The sequence below is a fragment of the Geotrypetes seraphini genome, chromosome 4 (assembly GCF_902459505.1).
Source record: "Geotrypetes seraphini chromosome 4, aGeoSer1.1, whole genome shotgun sequence".
NCBI classification, from domain to species: domain Eukaryota; kingdom Metazoa; phylum Chordata; class Amphibia; order Gymnophiona; family Dermophiidae; genus Geotrypetes; species Geotrypetes seraphini.
Genome location: NC_047087.1, coordinates 218261734 through 218279457, shown reverse-complemented (window position 1 = coordinate 218279457; position 17724 = coordinate 218261734). Strand labels below are relative to the sequence as shown.

At 49.6% G+C, this 17724-nt stretch overlaps 1 protein-coding gene across 5 annotated transcripts in view; it reads left to right on the top strand.

Moving 5' to 3' along the window:
* The window catches only part of DYDC1 (DPY30 domain containing 1), a 104988-nt gene extending 88296 nt beyond the window's left edge, over positions 1 to 16692 (top strand). For all 5 annotated transcript variants that reach the window (XM_033943645.1, XM_033943647.1, XM_033943644.1 and 2 more), the window contains exon 5: positions 15714 to 16692. In XM_033943645.1, coding sequence (XP_033799536.1) covers positions 15714 to 15863 — 150 coding nt within the window. In that variant the 3' untranslated portion in view covers positions 15864 to 16692. The remainder of the gene's footprint in view (positions 1 to 15713) is intronic.
* The last annotated feature ends 1032 nt before the right edge of the window (positions 16693 to 17724 follow it).

The following is a 17724-nucleotide window of genomic DNA, read 5'->3' as shown; positions in this document are numbered from 1 at the left end:
GTGCTAGCAGGGAAGAGGGCCGGTGAGGCGCTTGCGTCTGCTAATTACCTACTGGAAGTGCCTCTCACCGCGAGAGGCACATCCTGTAGGCAGTCAGCTGGCGCAGGCTCTTCCCCAGTGTGCTGTGGCACACCTGAAATCTCAGGAGGCACACTAGTGTGCCACGGCATACAGTTTGAGATAAACTGTTCTAGAACATCAGCAGTGGCAATTGCTATGAGCCATTTATCTTGGTTCAAAATCTCTGGTCAGTTCAGGAACACCTTTCAGATGTTCCTTGCAAAGGTGATGATTTGTTTGGAGACAAAATTAAAGAATTAAAAAACACACAGACATCATGTCATCATTTTTACTCTTTTTCAGAGAACTGCAGATATTCCCATTTTACCTTCCCACTCTCCCTATCAGAGGCAGATTACTCCATTTTCTTCTATTTTTTTATTTATTAATTTTAAACATTTTATCAAGCATTGAAACATCTTGTACAGAAAAGATTAAATATTATTCATTTTCAAAGTAAATTCTATGAAATCAAATATAAATTCCTAGACGATCTCAAGTCCTCAATACGGATCCAAAATTTACATGAGTGAAAAAAAAGGTAAAGTATTTAGATAAGAATCTAAAGAAAAAGGAAAAACGAGTGTCTGGTAACTGAATCAGGGAATCAAATCATACCACCTAATTTGTTGTTCCTTCCTTTTCAAGGCGTTCAATGTCAGAAAACTAGTTAGTTGAGATGGATCAAAGAATACAGATTTGTTTAGTTCAATCTTTATTAAGTTTTAACATCTTACAGAAAAATGCAACACACAAATATATTTTAAACATATGTAAACATACATTAGAAAATTTTTAACGAAAAACATGTCATTATCTACCCATCCCTCCCTCTCTGACCCAAACCCCCACCCTATCCCCACCTTACCTAACTCCAATATGTCTAGCAAGAAAATTCAAGACCCAAATGTCAGCAGGAAAGGTCATGACCACAGTGTTTTGGGATCAAGAAGGTGTAATGACTGACTATCTTCCAAGGGGCCAAACAGTTAATGCAGAATACTACTGTAATTTGCTATGCCAATTAAAGTACCGTATTTTCACGCATATAACGCGCGCGTTATACGCGTTTTTACCTACCGCGCATACCCCTCGCGCGTTATACGCGTGAGCGCGGTATACAAAAGTTTTTCTACATAGTTCCCACCCCGCCCGACGCCCGATTCACCCCCCCCCAGCAGGACCGCTCGCACCCCCACCGACCGCTCGCACGCGCTCCCACCCGCACCCGCATCCACGATCGGAGCAAGAGGGAGCCCAAGCCCTCTTGCCCGGCCGACTCCCCGACAATATCGGGCCAGGAGGGAGCCCAAACCCTCCTGGCCACGGCGACCCCCTACCCCCACCCCGCACTACATTACGGGCAGGAGGGATCCCAGGCCCTCCTGCCCTCGACGCAAACCCCCCTCCCTCCAACGACCGCCCCCCCCAAGAACCTCCGACCGCCCCCCCAGCCGACCCGCGACCCCCCTGGCCGACCCCCACGACACCCCCACCCCCCTTCCCCGTACCTTTGTGTAGTTGGGACAGACGGGAGCCAAAACCGCCTGTCCGGCAGGCAGCCAACGACGGAATGAGGCCGGATTGGCCCATCCGTCCCAAAGCTCCGCCTACTGGTGGGGCCTAAGGCGCGTGGGCCAATCAGAATAGGCCCTGGAGCCTTAGGTCCCACCTGGGGGCGCGGCCTGAGGCACATGGTCGGGTTGGGCCCATGTGCCTCAGGTCGCGCCCCCAGGTGGGACCTAAGGCTCCAGGGCCTATTCTGATTGGCCCACGCGCCTTAGGCCCCACCAGTAGGCGGAGCTTTGGGACGGATGGGCCAATCCGGCCTCATTCCGTCGTTGGCTGCCTGCCGGACAGGCGGTTTTGGCTCCCGTCTGTCCCAACTACACAAAGGTACGGGGAAGGGGGGTGGGGGTGTCGTGGGGGTCGGCCAGGGGGGTCGCGGGTCGGCTGGGGGGGCGGTCGGAGGTTCTTGGGGGGGCGGTCGTTGGAGGGAGGGGGGTTTGCGTCGAGGGCAGGAGGGCCTGGGATCCCTCCTGCCCGTAATGTAGTGCGGGGTGGGGGTAGGGGGTCGCCGTGGCCAGGAGGGTTTGGGCTCCCTCCTGGCCCGATATTGTCGGAGAGTCGGCCGGGCAAGAGGGCTTGGGCTCCCTCTTGCTCCGATCGTGGATGCGGGTGCGGGTGGGAGCGCGTGCGAGCGGTCGTTCGGGGTGGGGGTGCGAGCGGTCCTGCCGGGGGTGGGGGGCAGGGCAGGGCAGGGCGGGTAAACGGAGAGTCGGGACAGCGCACGGAGAGTCGGGGAGGGCGAAAGGAGAGTCGGGGTGGCCAGAGGAGAGTCGGGGCGGGCGAAAGGACAGTCGGGCAGCATGCGCGTTATACCCGTGAGCGCGGTATACAAAAGTTTTTATACATAAAATCGTGGTTTCTGCGCGCTATACCCGTGTGCGCGTTATACATGGGTGCGCGTTATCTGCGTGAAAATACGGTAGTCATTGAAAGAAAAGGAAGAAGGAAGCTATGGAAAGGAGTTCACAGTTTCTATTTTTGCAAGAAAATGCAATCTGTACACAAGGCTGGCAAAGCAATGGATGTTTTGATGCAGTTAGGATTTCATTGCATAGACCATCCATCCTTCTCACCAGATCTTTCTCCATCAGATTATTTTCTGTTTCCAAACCTTAAAAACATAAGAACATAAGAACATAAGAAATGCCTCCACTGGGTCAGACCCGAGGTCCATCGCGCCCAGCAGTCCGCTCACGCGGCGGCCCAACAGGTTCAGGACCTGTGCAGTAAATTTCTATCTATACCCCTCTATCCCCTTTTCCAGCAGGAATTTGTCCAAACCCTTCTTAAACCCCAGTACTGTACTCTGCCCTATAACTTCCTCTGGAATTGTATTCCAGGTGTCCACCACCCGTTGTGTAAAGAAGAACTTCCTAGCATTAGTTTTGAATTTGCCTCCTTTCAACTTTTCCGAATGCCCTCTTGTTTTTTTATTCTCTGAAAGTTTGAAGAATCTGTCCCTCTCTACTCTCTCTATGCCCTTTATGATCTTGTAAGTCTCTATCATATCCCCTCTTAATCTTCTCTTTTCTAGGGAAAAGAGTCCCAGTTTTTCCAATCTCTCAGCATATGAAAGGCTTTCCATCCCCTTAATCAGTCGTGTTGCTCTCCTCTGAACTCTCTCGAGCAATGCCATATCCTTCTTAAGGTACGGTGACCAATACTGGACGCAGTACTCAAGATGCGGGCGCACCATTGCCCGATACAGCGGCAGGATAACTTCTTTCGTTCTGGTTGTAATACCTTTCTTGATTATACCTAGCATTCTATTCGCTCTCTTAGCGGCAGCTGCGCACTGTGCTGTCGGCTTCATTGTCATGTCTACCATCACCCCCAAGTCCCTTTCTTGGGCACTCTCATTCAAAAACTTCCCTCCCATCGCATAATTATACCTCGAGTTTTTGCTTCTCACATGCAATACTTTACACTTCCCAACATTGAATTTCATCTGCCATCTCTCTGCCCATACCCCTAGTTTGTCCAAGTCTCTTTGCAATTCTTCGCAGTCCTCCTTTGTCCGAGCTCTACTAAATAGTTTGGTGTCGTCCGCAAATTTTATTATCTCACACTTCGTCCCTGTTTCTAGATCATTTATGAATATGTTAAAAAGCAGTGGCCCGAGCACCAAGCCCTGCGGAACACCACTCGTGACCTTTCTCCAGTCTGAGTAGTGGCCCTTCACCCCTACCCTCTGTTTCCTACCTTCTAACCAGTTTCTGATCCATCTATGCACGTCTCCGTCCACCCCATGGTTCTTCAGTTTCCGGAGTAGACGTTCATGAGGCACCTTGTCAAAGGCTTTCTGGAAATCTAGGTATATGATGTCTATGGGGTCTCCTCTGTCCATTTGTTTGTTAATTCCTTCGAAGAAGTGCAGTAAGTTAGTTAGGCACGATCTTCCCCTGCAGAAACCATGTTGGCTGGTTTTCAGAAGTTCGTTTCTTTCAAAATGTTCATCGATGTTTTCTTTTATCAGTGCTTCCGCCATTTTCCCCGGAACCGAGGTCAGACTCACCGGTCTGTAGTTTCCCGGGTCCCCTCTTGATCCCTTTTTAAAGATGGGCGTTACGTTGGCTATCTTCCAATCCTCCGGAATCACACCTGTTTTCAGAGATAGGTTGCAAATTTGCTGCAGTAGTTCCGCTATTTCCTCTTTTAGTTCCTTCAGAACCCTTGGATGGATTCCATCTGGGCCCGGCGATTTGTCAGTTTTTAATTTTTCTATCTGCCTGCGCACCTCATCAAGGCTCACTTCCATGGATGTTAACTTTTGTGCTTGATTTCCCTTGAAGATTTGTTCAGGTTCCGGTATGTTGGTTGTGTCTTCGCTTGTAAATACCGATGAAAAGAACATGTTAAGTCTTTCTGCGACCTCATTCTCTTCCTTCACCGCTCCCTTCCGGTCTCCGTCGTCCAGTGGTCCCACTTCTTCCCTAGCTGGCTGTTTCCCTTTAATATATCTAAAGAACGGCTTGAAATTTCGTGCTTCCCTGGCTAGCCTCTCTTCATACTCTTTTTTGGCTTTTCGAACCACACGATGACATTCCTTCTGATACTTTCTGTGTTCTTTCCAGTTTCCCTCAGATTTGTCCTTCTTCCATTTTCTGAATGAGTTTTTCTTATTGCCTATCGCTTCCTTCACTATTTTAGTTATCCACGCCGGGTCTTTTGTTCGACTCTTGTTGCACCCTTTTCTGAATTTGGGGATATACAGATTTTGCGCCTTGCTCACTGTATTCTTGAAAAAGGACCAGGCATGTTCTACCGTATGCCATTTTTTGGTAGTGTTCCTAAGTTTCTTCTTTACCATTCTTCTCATTGCTTCGTAGTTTCCCTTCTTGAAGTTAAAAGTTGTCGCTATGGTTCTCTTTCCTTTCAGTATTCCTATTTCCATCTTGAACTTGATCATATTATGATCGCTGTTTCCCAACGGTCCCACTACTTCCACTTCCTTTGCAGGTCCCCTTAGCCCATTTAGGATTAGATCCAGAGTGGCATTTCCTCTCGTCGGTTCTCTAACAAGCTGCTCCATGAAGCAATCTTGTACAGCCTCCAGAAAGTCTGCCTCCCTGGCGCATCTTGAGCTTCCAAGACTCCAGTCTATCCCAGGGTAGTTGAAGTCTCCCATAATAACTGTGTTACCGCTTTTACATTCTCGCTTCATCTCGGCTTCCATTTCTTCATCGATTTCTCCGGTTTGCCCGGGTGGACGATAGTATAGACCTATCTTTATTTCAGGCCCTTTCCTTCCTGGTATTTTAACCCATAGCGATTCTAGCTTGTTGGCCGTCTCTGCTATGTCCATTCTTGTCGATTGTATGTTTTCTTTTATGTATAGTGCTATTCCTCCGCCTTTCTGTCCTAATCTGTCTCGGCGATAGAGTTTGTACCCCGGCAGTGCTGTATCCCATCTGCTTTCCTCATTCCACCATGTTTCGGAGATTCCAATGATGTCTATGTTCTCTGCAATGGCCATGGCTTCTAATTCTCCCATTTTGTTTCTTAGGCTCCTTGCATTAGTATATATGCAATTTAGCTCCTGGAATTTTGTTGCCTTCATTTCCTTTCCCTGTGTTTTGGTCATTAGATTCTTCTCTTTGGTTGTGATCATTCTAATCTCCTCTCCTTTGTTAGTCGACTCCTGTAATTTGCCCCTTGTCTCGTCCCAGCCTTTTTTCTCCTTAGTATCTTCACAAGATACCTTTTTCCGAATCATCGACGCTTGGTCGACTGTCGGCTTTCCCCTTCTTGTTAGTTTAAAGCCTGTTCTATTCCTCTCTTGATGTTGTTTGCTAGAAGTCTAGTTCCCGCTGCGCTCAGGTGCAGTCCATCTCTCCTGTAGAGCTTGCTCTTGCCCCAGAACGTCGTCCAGTTCCTCACGAAGTGGAATCCTTCTTCCTCACACCATCTTCTCATCCATGCATTTATTGATTGTAGTTCCTCTTGCCTTTTCACATCTGCCCTCGGCACTGGTAGGATCTCTGAGAACGCTATCTTCTGGGTCCTCATCTTCAGCTTCATTCCCAGAATCTTGAACTGTTCTATCAGTGTGTTTCTTCTATAGTCCCTCCTGCTGACATCGTTCGTCCCGATGTGGATCATTACTGTAGTCTCTTCCGTCTCCGCTCCTTCCAGGATCTTTCCAATTTTGTCCACGATGTCCTTGGCTCTCGCTCCCGGGAGGCAGGTCACCAGTCGGTCCTCTCTCCCTCCTGCTATGTGGCTGTCCACCTGCCTCAGGATCGAGTCCCCCACTAGGATCGCTGACCTTCCCTTCTTCAATGTTCGCTTCGGTCTCAGGTCGATGTCCTCGGTATGCTTCTCTCTTTCTTCCTCTGGGCATCGACTGGTCAATTTCTCGCCTTCTTGTGTTTTTCCTCCGTCGGTGTCTTCTTTGTGGTCTTCTGTTTCTTGCTCTCCCTTCGATGTTGCTGTAACTTCTTCTTTCATCTGAAGTTCGTTCTCTTCCACCCTCTTTCTGTATTCCTCCTCAATGAATTTCTCGAGTTCCCTGACTTCCTCCTCGATGTGCCTCCCGCTCATGAAGTCTTCAGTTGTCCTAATTGGGTCGTCCGTGGTGTAAAGTCCTTCTAGCTCCTGTATCCTGTCCTCTAGTCGCTTGACTTCCTTCTTCAAGCTTTTCAGCTCCTGACACCGACCGCATACATACGACTGTCTCCCCGAGGGGAGGTAGTCATACATATGACAGTCGGTGCAGAACACTGGAAAGCTCATCTTCTGGTTTCCCTCTGCTTCCATAGTTGTTCCTACTTTAATATAACACTTAAGACTACGTGTTCCTTGTGAGCCTGCTTCTTTCTGCACCTGCTTTTTGCCTTACTGCCTACTTCTTGTGTGTGCTGTGTTTGTTCTATCTTACCTTACTGTTGCTTGTGTGTGTTCGTTCCTTCTGCGCCTGCTTCTTCTGTACCCTTCAGTCTTCCTCTGGTGCTCCTGGGTGTAGTAACTTGGCCCTTCTTGAGGCCCTTCGCAAAGGCGCTCTTCGCCGGGCGCCGAGCGGCTGGGCGCCGCTGGCTCCTCCCCTTTAAGGGGGAGTCCGGCGCTGCCTGTGACGCGTGGGGGGGGCGGAGCGAACTCTCGCCGCTACCCCGAGCCTGCTGTCCTCCTGACTACTCCTGACTACAGCTTCGCACCGACGCTGCCTGCCTCCTCTCAGAGCAGTGAACAACAACCGCTTCCTGCTCCCCTTCTCAGCTCTCTCTTCGGCACCGCGTGTGCCGCGCTGGCTCCTCCCCTTTAAGGGGGAGTCCGGCGCTGCCTGTGACGCGTGGGGGGGGCAGAGCGAACTCTCGCCGCTACCCCGAGCCTGCTGTCCTCCTGACTACTCCTGACTACAGCTTCGCACCGACGCTGCCTGCCTCCTCTCAGAGCAGAGTTTGAAAGGGTGATAATATTCAAGCGATTTGGAGGTGATTGCAGCAGCAGAGCAGTATTTCAGTGACCAGACAGAGTATTTTTGGAAGGGTTGCAGAAACTTCAGACACCATAAGAACATAAGCAGTTCCTCTGCTGGGTCAGACCAGGGGTCCATCCTGCCCAGCAGTCCGCTCACATGGCAGCCCAACAGGTCCAGGACCTGTATAATGATCTCTATCTATGCCCTTCTATCCCTTTTTTCTTCAGGAATTCATCCAATCCCTTCTTGAACCCTGATACCGTACCCTGTCCTAACACACCCTCTGGAAGCACATTCCAGGCATCCACCACCCTTTGGGTGAAGAAGAACTTCCTAGCATTGGTTCTGAATCTGTCCCCTCTTAATTTTTCCGAATGCCCTCTCGATCTTGTAGTTTCTGAAAGTTTGAAGAATCTGACCCTCTCGATCCTTTTTTAAAGATGGGCGTAACATTAGTTATCCCAGGACAAGCAGGCATGATATTCTCACATGTGGGTGACGTCATCTACGGAGCCCCGGCGCGGACAGCTTTTCAAGCAAACTTGATTGAAGTTTCAAGTTTGCACACTGCACCACGCATGTGCGTGCCTTCTCGCCCACTAGAGGGCGCATCCCACCTCGTGGTCCTCAGTTCAAATTTTTCCGCGGAGCAAGAAAGCCCTGTGGATCTGAGCTCCAGTGTTTTTGCCTTCTAGCTGCCGCGTTTAGTTTGTTTTCCTTTGAATTAGTTCGCGGTGCTGTTTTTCTTTTCGTTTCCCTTCAAAAAAAAAAAAAAAAAAAAAAGTCTTTCGTTTTTCATCGGGCTCCGGGGGCTCCCGGAATCCGTGGCCGCGGGACGTCGGTACGTTCCCGGCCTTCTTCTTTTTCTTCGTGGATGTCCCGTCCTGTTACGGGATTCAAAAAGTGCAGCCGGTGCGAGAGGTTGCTTTCCATCACTGACCCTCACCGGTGGTGCATTGTCTGTCTTGGGCCCGAACATCCGACAGACTCGTGTGATCGCTGTGCTACCTTCCAAAACAGGGCCCTCCGTCGCCGTAAGGCAAGAATGGCCGAATTGTTCGCCGTCGACGCGCCGCCTAAGGCCTCGACGTCGGCCTCGGCTTCGGCCCCGGCCTTGACCTCGGCCTCGGGGGCCTCGGCCTCGCCTCGGCCCTCTTCCTCGAAGGCGTCGTCAGTGAAGCAAGCTTTGGGTAAGTCCTCTGTTCCATCCCCTTCAGCAAAGAAGCCATCCTCGAGTCAGGCCAAGGCGGGTGGGTCGACCCCGGCCCCGCATCAGACCTCGACTCCGCACACCCCGAGGGAATACTCGAAACCGAGGTCGCCCTCCAGGGAGTGTGCCCCGGACTCGGAACTCCCCACCTTCGTGGGGATTCCGGCCTTCCAGGATCTCCTCCGAGCTCTGATCTCATCGGAGCTGTCGGGAGCCCTGGAAGTGTTGCAGCGTGCTGCGGTTCCGGCGGCCTCGACCTCGGCCGGGGCGCCTTCGGTCTCGGAGGCCCCGGCCTGGGCTCCCTCGGGAGCCCCGGCCTCGGCGACCTCGGCCTCGGGTACGGTGGCCCCGTTCGCCTCGGTCTCGGCCCCGCCCCGGACCTCGACCTCGGGAGAACCCCCTGAGCGGAGTGTAAGGCCCAAAGAAAAGTTGCGCAGAGTGCGCCGTCTTTCCTCCTCTTCCTCCGGGTCTTCCAGACACGCCTCGCCCTCGACGCGACCTCGGACGGGGCGTCGATCGAGGAAGTCTAAGCGGCCCCGAGGCTCGCCTCGGCGCGACCGTTCCTCGTCGTTCGGGGGCGAGGCGCTGCAGGTGTCGGAGTTGCGCCTCGACAACCCGAGGCTCCTCCGCTCACCTCATGGGAAGTCTTCCCGGGCCGCCTCGCCGAGGAAACGGGAGAGTGTCCCACGAACCCCGGGGTCCTCACCCAAGGGTTCTGCGAGGAGGATAACTTCCCCTTCCCCCTCGAGGGCCCTCGAGAGGGGATCCTGGGATTCGGGATCGGTTAGGGATCCTCATTATTCCCATGAGGCCTCCCCCCTCTCCTCGGTGGGGCGGTCGAGAACCCCGTCCCCCCAGGCTAGGCCGTCCTCATTTTCATCCTTCGTTCAGGACATGGCCCAAGCCCTGGGGATTGACCTCATGGTAGGCTCTCGGTATTCCAAAGAATTTTTGGAGGAACAGGACCTCCCCACTCTTCCTAGGGAGGTGCCTAGACTCCCTCTCAACAGTGTCCTTCTGCAAACCTGGCTGAATAACTTGTCAAACCCTCTTACAGCCACGTCTGTGCCTTCAAAAATGGAATCGAAGTATAGGACGATTCCCCCTAAAGGGTTCGATAAGGCGCAGCTCTCACACCAGTCTCTTCTGGTGGAGTCTGCTCTTAAAAAATCACAGCCCTCACGGGTTTCTGCGGCGGTTCCACCAGGCAGGGAGGGGCGGACCCTGGACAAGTTTGGCCGTCGCCTCTATTCAAATTCCCTGATGGCCACCAGGGTTCTAAATTACGCCTTCACCTTCTCCTCCTATTTGCGTGGTATGGTGAAGGACCTTCCTCAATATCAAAACTCGTTACCGGACTCCCAAAGAGCAGGATTCGATAAGTTTATGTCCAACCTGTCTCAATTGCGGTTGTACCTATTCCACGCAGTGTATGACGCCTTTGAGCTGGTTTCGAGGGTGTCGGCCCTCTCGGTGGCCATGCGCCGCTTGGCCTGGCTTCGCACCCTCGACATGGACCCAAACCTGCAGGAACGCCTGGCAGACTTGCCTTGTGTGGGGTCCGAGTTATTCGACGAGTCATTGGATGCGGCGACCAAACGCTTGTCGGAACAGGAGCGCTCTCTAGCGTCCCTGGTCCGCCCCAAACCTAGACCCCCGCCGCAGAAACCCTTTCGGCCTCCGCCGCGCCGATACCCTCAGAAGTCGACCCCGGCTTTCTCGAGACCGCCTCCGAGACGTCCGTCTCAGCGAGGCAGAGGGGGACAAACCCAAGCCCAGGCGCAGGGCCCTTCTAAGCCCGCGCCTTCCTTTTGACGGGCTGAGCGGACGGGGCGGGTTCCCCTCCGCACTTTCACAGGAACCCCTTCCTATCGGGGGCCGTCTTCGGTCCTTCCGGGAGGCATGGACCGGGATTACCTCAGACGCTTGGGTGCTCCGGATCGTCTCCGAGGGCTACTCGCTCAACTTTGTGTCCTCGCCGCCGGACAGTCCCCCAAGTTTAGTCCCCTGCAACCGTTCGCAGCTACCGACCCTTATAACCGAAGCCAAAGCCCTCTTGAAGCTTCGGGCGGTCGAGCCGGTCCCCAAGGACCAGTGGGGTACGGGGTTTTACTCCCGCTACTTTTTGGTCCCAAAAAAGACCGGGGACCTGCGCCCCATACTGGACCTCAGGAAGCTCAACAAATTCCTGGCCCGGGAGAAGTTTCGAATGCTATCTCTCCCGGTTTTGTACCCCCTCTTGGGGGAAGGGGACTGGATGTGCTCCCTCGACCTGAAGGAAGCATACACCCATGTTCCGGTGCACCCCGCCTGTCGAAGATTCTTACGATTCCAGGTGGGGGACCTCCACCTCCAGTACAGGGTACTGCCCTTCGGCCTGGCCGCGTCCCCACGAGTATTCACGAAGTGCATGGTGGTGGTTGCGGCAGCCCTCAGGTCACGTGGACTCCATGTGTTCCCTTACCTGGACGATTGGCTCATCAAAGCCCCGACCAGGGAGGGGGTTATCTCAGCGACCCGACAGTCTATTGCCTTCCTGCAAACTCTCGGGTTCGAGATAAACTTTCCAAAGTCTCAGTTGAGGCCGTCGCAGTCTCTTCAATTCATAGGTGCGGTGCTGGACACGGTGCGCCTACGCTCCTACCTGCCGACCCAGCGGTTGGAAACCTTGGTACGGATGAGCCGCCAGGTCTCTCAACTATCGAGGGTGTCGGCCAAGCGCATGATGATGCTGCTGGGCCATATGGCCTCGACGGTACATGTCACGCCGTTTGCGAGGCTACATCTGAGGATCCCTCAGTGGACCCTCGCGTCCCAGTGGCGTCAGGAGTGCGACCCGGTGTCTCGCCTCATTTCGGTAACTCCGCCCTTGCGGAAATCGCTGCGTTGGTGGACAGACTCTTCAAATCTGTCCAGGGGGCTATTGTTTCGCACTCCGCCTTTTCGCAAGGTCCTGACCACGGACTCCTCGGAGTACGCGTGGGGAGCCCATCTCGACGGTCTTCGCACACAGGGCCTGTGGTCGTCAGAAGACCGTCAGTGTCATATCAACGTGCTAGAGCTGCGAGCCATCTTCCTAGCACTTCGAGCCTTCGTTCACATATTGCAGGACCAGGTGGTCCTCGTCCGCACGGACAATCAGGTGGCAATGTATTATGTGAACAAGCAGGGAGGAACGGGGTCATGGCCCCTCTGCTCCGAAGCTCTTCGCCTCTGGGAGTGGGCGGCCTCCCGGAACATCTTCCTCCGGGCGGTCTACATCCAAGGAGAACGGAATTGCCTGGCGGACAAACTGAGTCGACTTCTGCAACCGCACGAGTGGACTCTACACTCAGCAGTTCTACGCGAGGTCTTCGCTCGCTGGGGAACGCCACAGGTGGATCTGTTTGCCTCTCCGGAGACACACAAACTACCACTATATTGTTCTCGGATGTACTCGCAGGACCGTCTGGAAGCGGATGCCTTCCTACTCGACTGGGAAGGGAGGTTCCTGTATGCATTCCCTCCGTTCCCTCTGATCATGCGAACGTTGGTACACCTAAAATCGTCCACGGCCACGATGATTCTCATAGCACCTCGGTGGCCGCGTCAGCACTGGTTCTCCCTGCTGCTCCAGCTCAGTGCCAGAGAGCCTCTTCCCCTGCCTGTCTCTCCTTCTCTGCTGTCTCAGAGTCAAGGATCCATGTTACATCCCAATCTGCAGTCATTGCACCTGACAGCCTGGTTTCTTGTTCCCTGACTCCTCCGGACCTGTCTCAATCGGTGAAGGAGGAGTTGGAAGCCTCCCGCAAGATCTCGACGAGGCTTTGCTATGCGCAGAAATGGACCAGGTTTTCCACCTGGTGCTCGTCTTTTCACCTGGATCCGGTATCAGTTCCGGTATTCTCGGTTTTAGAATATTTGTTTCATTTGTCGCGCTCCGGCTTGAAAACCACTTCGGTGCGGGTTCATCTCAGTGCGATTTCTGCTTTCCACCAACCTCTGGAGGGACGCCCTCTGTCACTCCATCCCTTGGTGACACGCTTCATGAAAGGGTTACTCAGGGTTTGTCCCCCTCTTAAGCCTCCGTCTGTCGTGTGGAATTTGAATGTGGTTCTGGCTCAACTGATGAAACCCCCGTTTGAGCCACTCAACAAGTCCCTCTTGAAATTTCTGACTTGGAAGGCGGTGTTTCTAATTGCCCTCACCTCCGCCAGGTGGATTGGGGAGTTGCAAGCCTTGGTTGCGGACCCTCCTTTCACTGTCTTTCATCACGACAAGGTGGTTCTCCGCACCCATCCTAAGTTTTTACCTAAAGTTGTTTCTGACTTCCACCTCAATCAGTCCATTGTCCTTCCTGTGTTCTTCCCGAAGCCCCACTCCCATCCTGGCGAGACGGCGCTTCACACGCTTGACTGTAAGAGGGCGTTGGCATTTTATCTTCAACGCACCAGGCCTCATCGGAAGGTTCCTCAATTGTTTTTGTCCTTCGATCCCAATCGATTAGGGCATCCAGTTTCCAAGCGCACTCTGTCTAACTGGTTGGCCGCTTGCATTTCCTTTTGCTACGCTCAGGCTGGCCTTCCTCCCCCGGGTCGAGTCACGGGGCACAAGGTCCGAGCGATGGCAGCTTCGATAGCTTTCCTCCGATCCACTCCGATGGAGGACATATGTAAGGCTGCCACTTGGTCTTCGGTTCATACATTCACCTCTCATTACTGTCTGGACACTTTATCCAGGAGTGACGGCCGGTTTGGCCAGTCAGTTTTGCAAAATCTGTTTTCCTAAATTGCCATCCTCCCACCTGCCCTTTTTTGGTTAGCTTGGAGGTCACCCACATGTGAGAATATCATGCCTGCTTGTCCTGGGATAAAGCACAGTTACTTACCGTAACAGGTGTTATCCAGGGACAGCAGGCATATATTCTCACAACTCGCCCGCCTCCCCGGGGATGGCTTCCTTGCTAGTTATGGAACTGAGGACCACGAGGTGGGATGCGCCCTCTAGTGGGCGAGAAGGCACGCACATGCGTGGTGCAGTGTACAAACTTGAAACTTCAATCAAGTTTGCTTGAAAAGCTGTCCGCGCCGGGGCTCCGTAGATGACGTCACCCACATGTGAGAATATATGCCTGCTGTCCCTGGATAACACCTGTTACGGTAAGTAACTGTGCTCTATCCTCCAATCTTCCGGGATCACGCCGGTTTTCAGAGATAGGTTACAAACCCGCTGCTATTTCCTCCTTTAGTTTCTTTAAAACCCTCGGGTGGATTCCGTCCGGGCCTGGAGATTTGTCACCTTTTAATCTATCTAGCTGCTTATGTACGTCCTCGAGGCTTACCTCCATTAATTTTTCTGCTTGATCTCCTGTGAATATTTTTTCAGGTTCCGGCACGTTGGATATATCCTCTTTTGTAAATACTGACGAAAAGAACTTGTTTAGTCTATTCGCCACTTCTTTTTCTTCCTTCACCACTCCTCTCCTATCTCCATCAACCAGCGGTCCCACCTCCTCCCTTGCCGGATGCTTCCCTTTAACATATCTGAAGAACGGTTTGAAATCTCACGCTTCCCTGGCTAGCTTCTCTTCATATTCTCTTTTTGCTCTTCTGACTACGAGGTGACATTCTTTTTGATGCTTCCTGTGCGCTTTCCAGTTCTCCCCAATTTTGTCCTTTTTCCATATCCGGAATGAATATTTCTTGTCTCTTATTGCTTTCTTCACTTCTTTAGTTATCCACGCCGGGTCTTTTGTTCGTAGGGGTGAATATGTGAAATAACGTGTTTCAGGGTTTCACGTCATTCCTTTCTTTGTTGGGCTGAGAACTTTTCAGCACCCCCTTGTAGTAGCATAAACTGTTATTTACACACCTAACATTTTTGTGGCTTTAGTTATACCAGCCATAGGCCTGGCATAACAGCGGGCCTATTAATGTGGCATAGACATGCATAATTTACGGTATTCTATAAATAACACATTTAAGTTGGAGTCTGCCTAAGCTTTTATGCACTATTAAAGTTACATGTGTCATTACAGAATAGTGCTTAGGCACCCTGCTGGCATTTATGTAGGTAAATGTACACTTATGTGCATAAAAGTTATTATTCTGTACAATTATGAGCACAAGAGGTGCATGAATGCGAGTACCCACTTTAAACCTTCAAGAAATTAAAACCCTACTCTTCAAAAAATACATAAAACCTATTTAACACGACCAGTTCCTACCCAAACCCCACCTACCCACTCTATACCCATAACAAATCTAATATGCTTCCTATTACCCAACATGTATCACCTTAAGGTCTCGACAACTCATATGTAATTCTTATGTAACTCTTACGACAATCTTATGTTATGTTACAGTTCTTGTAACCTCATGACAACTCTTATGTAATCCGCCTTGAACTGCAAGGTATTGGCGGAATAGAAATCATTAATGTAATGTAATGTAAAGAATAGGTTCCCAATGCCTATCTTGGAGGTGCTCAGCTGTCGAATTGCCCCCTATACGTTCTGTGCCATTGAAAGTTCACCTAATCTACACATGCACCTCAACCAGCTTAGTAGACCTCCCTGGTTATCCCATTTGAATACTGACCTCATATTTTGCACTACTTGTACAGGGTTTCTGACCCTCTTGATTTCCTGGACTTCAAGGTTCTATTCCTCTGGTTTGATCTGGGGTTGGAATGGGTAAAGGGTTTAGGATGGAGATAGGTTCCGTTTTTCTCTAATTTCCTTTTGAGCAAAGTTAGGGAGGAATATTTTTATTTTATGAGGATTTTTTCAATTGACTTTATTGTCCTTACTTGAAATGCTGTATGTTATATTGTTTTGATTGTTATTGCCTCGTGGTATTTTTAGAAGAGTGGAATAAAAGTCTAAGCCAAGAGATAAAATATAATTATATTATTTGAAGCAATACATCTAGATATGTTTTTCAAACTTTTTAAATATCTGTGTGCAAATCACTGCAGGATAAGGATGTGGTTGACACTCCACGAGAAGATATGGACGATAAAACTGACCAGGAATCTTCAAAAGATCAAACTGACGAAGCAAGTGAACAGAAAGACTCTAGTGACCAACCAGATGATAAAGGGGAAGATTATGAAAAGCAAATATAATTATAGACCTAAAAAGCAGGAAAGGAGGCTTAGCAAGTAGATATGGAAACTCTACAAGCTGCAGCAGCATCCCCAAGCACAAAAAAATAAGAAATATGGCAGCCACAGAGGTGCAGCACAATGGAACAGATAAGACTTGGTTACCTGAATAAGTTCAGTTTGGGTTTTCCTCTCTTTTGGGAATGTTTAGGAATATCTGTGGGAAAATTCTGTGTTTTGTTTATCACAATCCACTTTGATTGATAAAATGTGCATTTATTTTTCAAAAGTGTGTAAAAATATAGCTCAAACCTTGCATCATATATAATATGTTCTTTCTTTGATGTTAAAATATTGCCCCTCTTTTACTAAACTATGGTAAAGATTTCTACCGTGGGCTAGAGCGGTAAATGCTCTGACACTGCTCCAATGCTCATAGGAATTCTATGAGTGTCGAAGCATTTAGCTCTCCATGCCACAGTAGAAACCTGTATCACAGCTTAATTAAAAGGGGGAGAGGGGATAGTGAAGCCTATTATATGCTCTCGTACACATTAGGTTGGGATTCATATGAAACTGTCCCATGTTCAAGGGCAAAAAGATTTGCAAATTAAAAGTTTTAGGATATGTAATAGACTTTCTAATTTCTTCCCAGAATATTGATTCATAACTGATTTACTGTAGTACAGAAGTAGGAAATTAAAATTATTCAGATTGTTCACATATGAAAAGTATATTTGGTTTCAAAAATCGGTATTTTTTCCAGCAGTGTTGAAAGTTTCTGAAAGTAGATTCAAATATTGATCTTGTTATATTTCAGTTTATGAAAACTAATAAAATTTTCTCCTGATCTTTCTAGTTTTTTGTGTTTTTGTTTGTAAAGGGTAAAGAGTCATGGGTTTGATATGCTGCCTTTCTGTGATACAGCCAAAGTGGGTTACATTTATTATATATAAGAACATTCTCTGTCCCTGGTGGGCTCACAGTCTAAGTTTTTATACATGGGGTAACAAAGGGTTAAGTGACTTGCTCAAGGTAACAAGGTGCTGTAAAAATTTCAAAACACTGTTTTGTTTTGTTTTTTTAAGTTCAATCAGTTTTATTAGCATTTTGTCATAGAAATACAAGCATAGACCTCATATACATAAGAAGTTTTCACAGATTGTAAGTACAGGCGGTTCATGACATGTCATCAAAAACAGAACAAAGAATAATAACATAACCTAACGAACAAGCTTATCAGCCGTGTGTACAGGTCTGAGGTAAACACGCAAGTATAAGAGGATATAGTAACATTAAAAGGTGTCACATAAAATTAGTTAAAGTCACATAAGATGGTTCATACAGTCAGATATGTCAGCATGATGATACAGTAAGGCAATTCTTGTATTCATAAGTCTGGCCCACTAGGACGGTCATGAGGCAACCCAAATGCTACTTCACTAGACAGTGGTGCCCACATTTTTGTGAACTTTCGGAGCAAATTATTACGTTCAGTAGCAACCCTTTCATAGCGGGTGTACAAACATACAGTGTTCCACCACTCAGTGTATGAGACATTAGAAAAATCTTTTCAATTGGCTAAAATAATATGAATTGCAATTAACAATAATAGTTGTATTAAGTGGTACGTCTCATGTATATAGGGGTCTTGAGTGGAATGAATAGTAGTGATTAAGCATGCATATGTGAGTGGAATAGTACTACCCACTAGAGAGGTAATATGAGACCAAATCTTGGCCCAAAAGCCCTTCAGCAAGGGGCACTCAAAAATCATATGTTTGAAAGACCCCATGGATAGTTTGCAAGACCAGCAAAGACCTGTTTTATCTGTATGTTGTAATTTTGATAACTTTTGTGGCGTCCAGTACGCCCTGTGTAG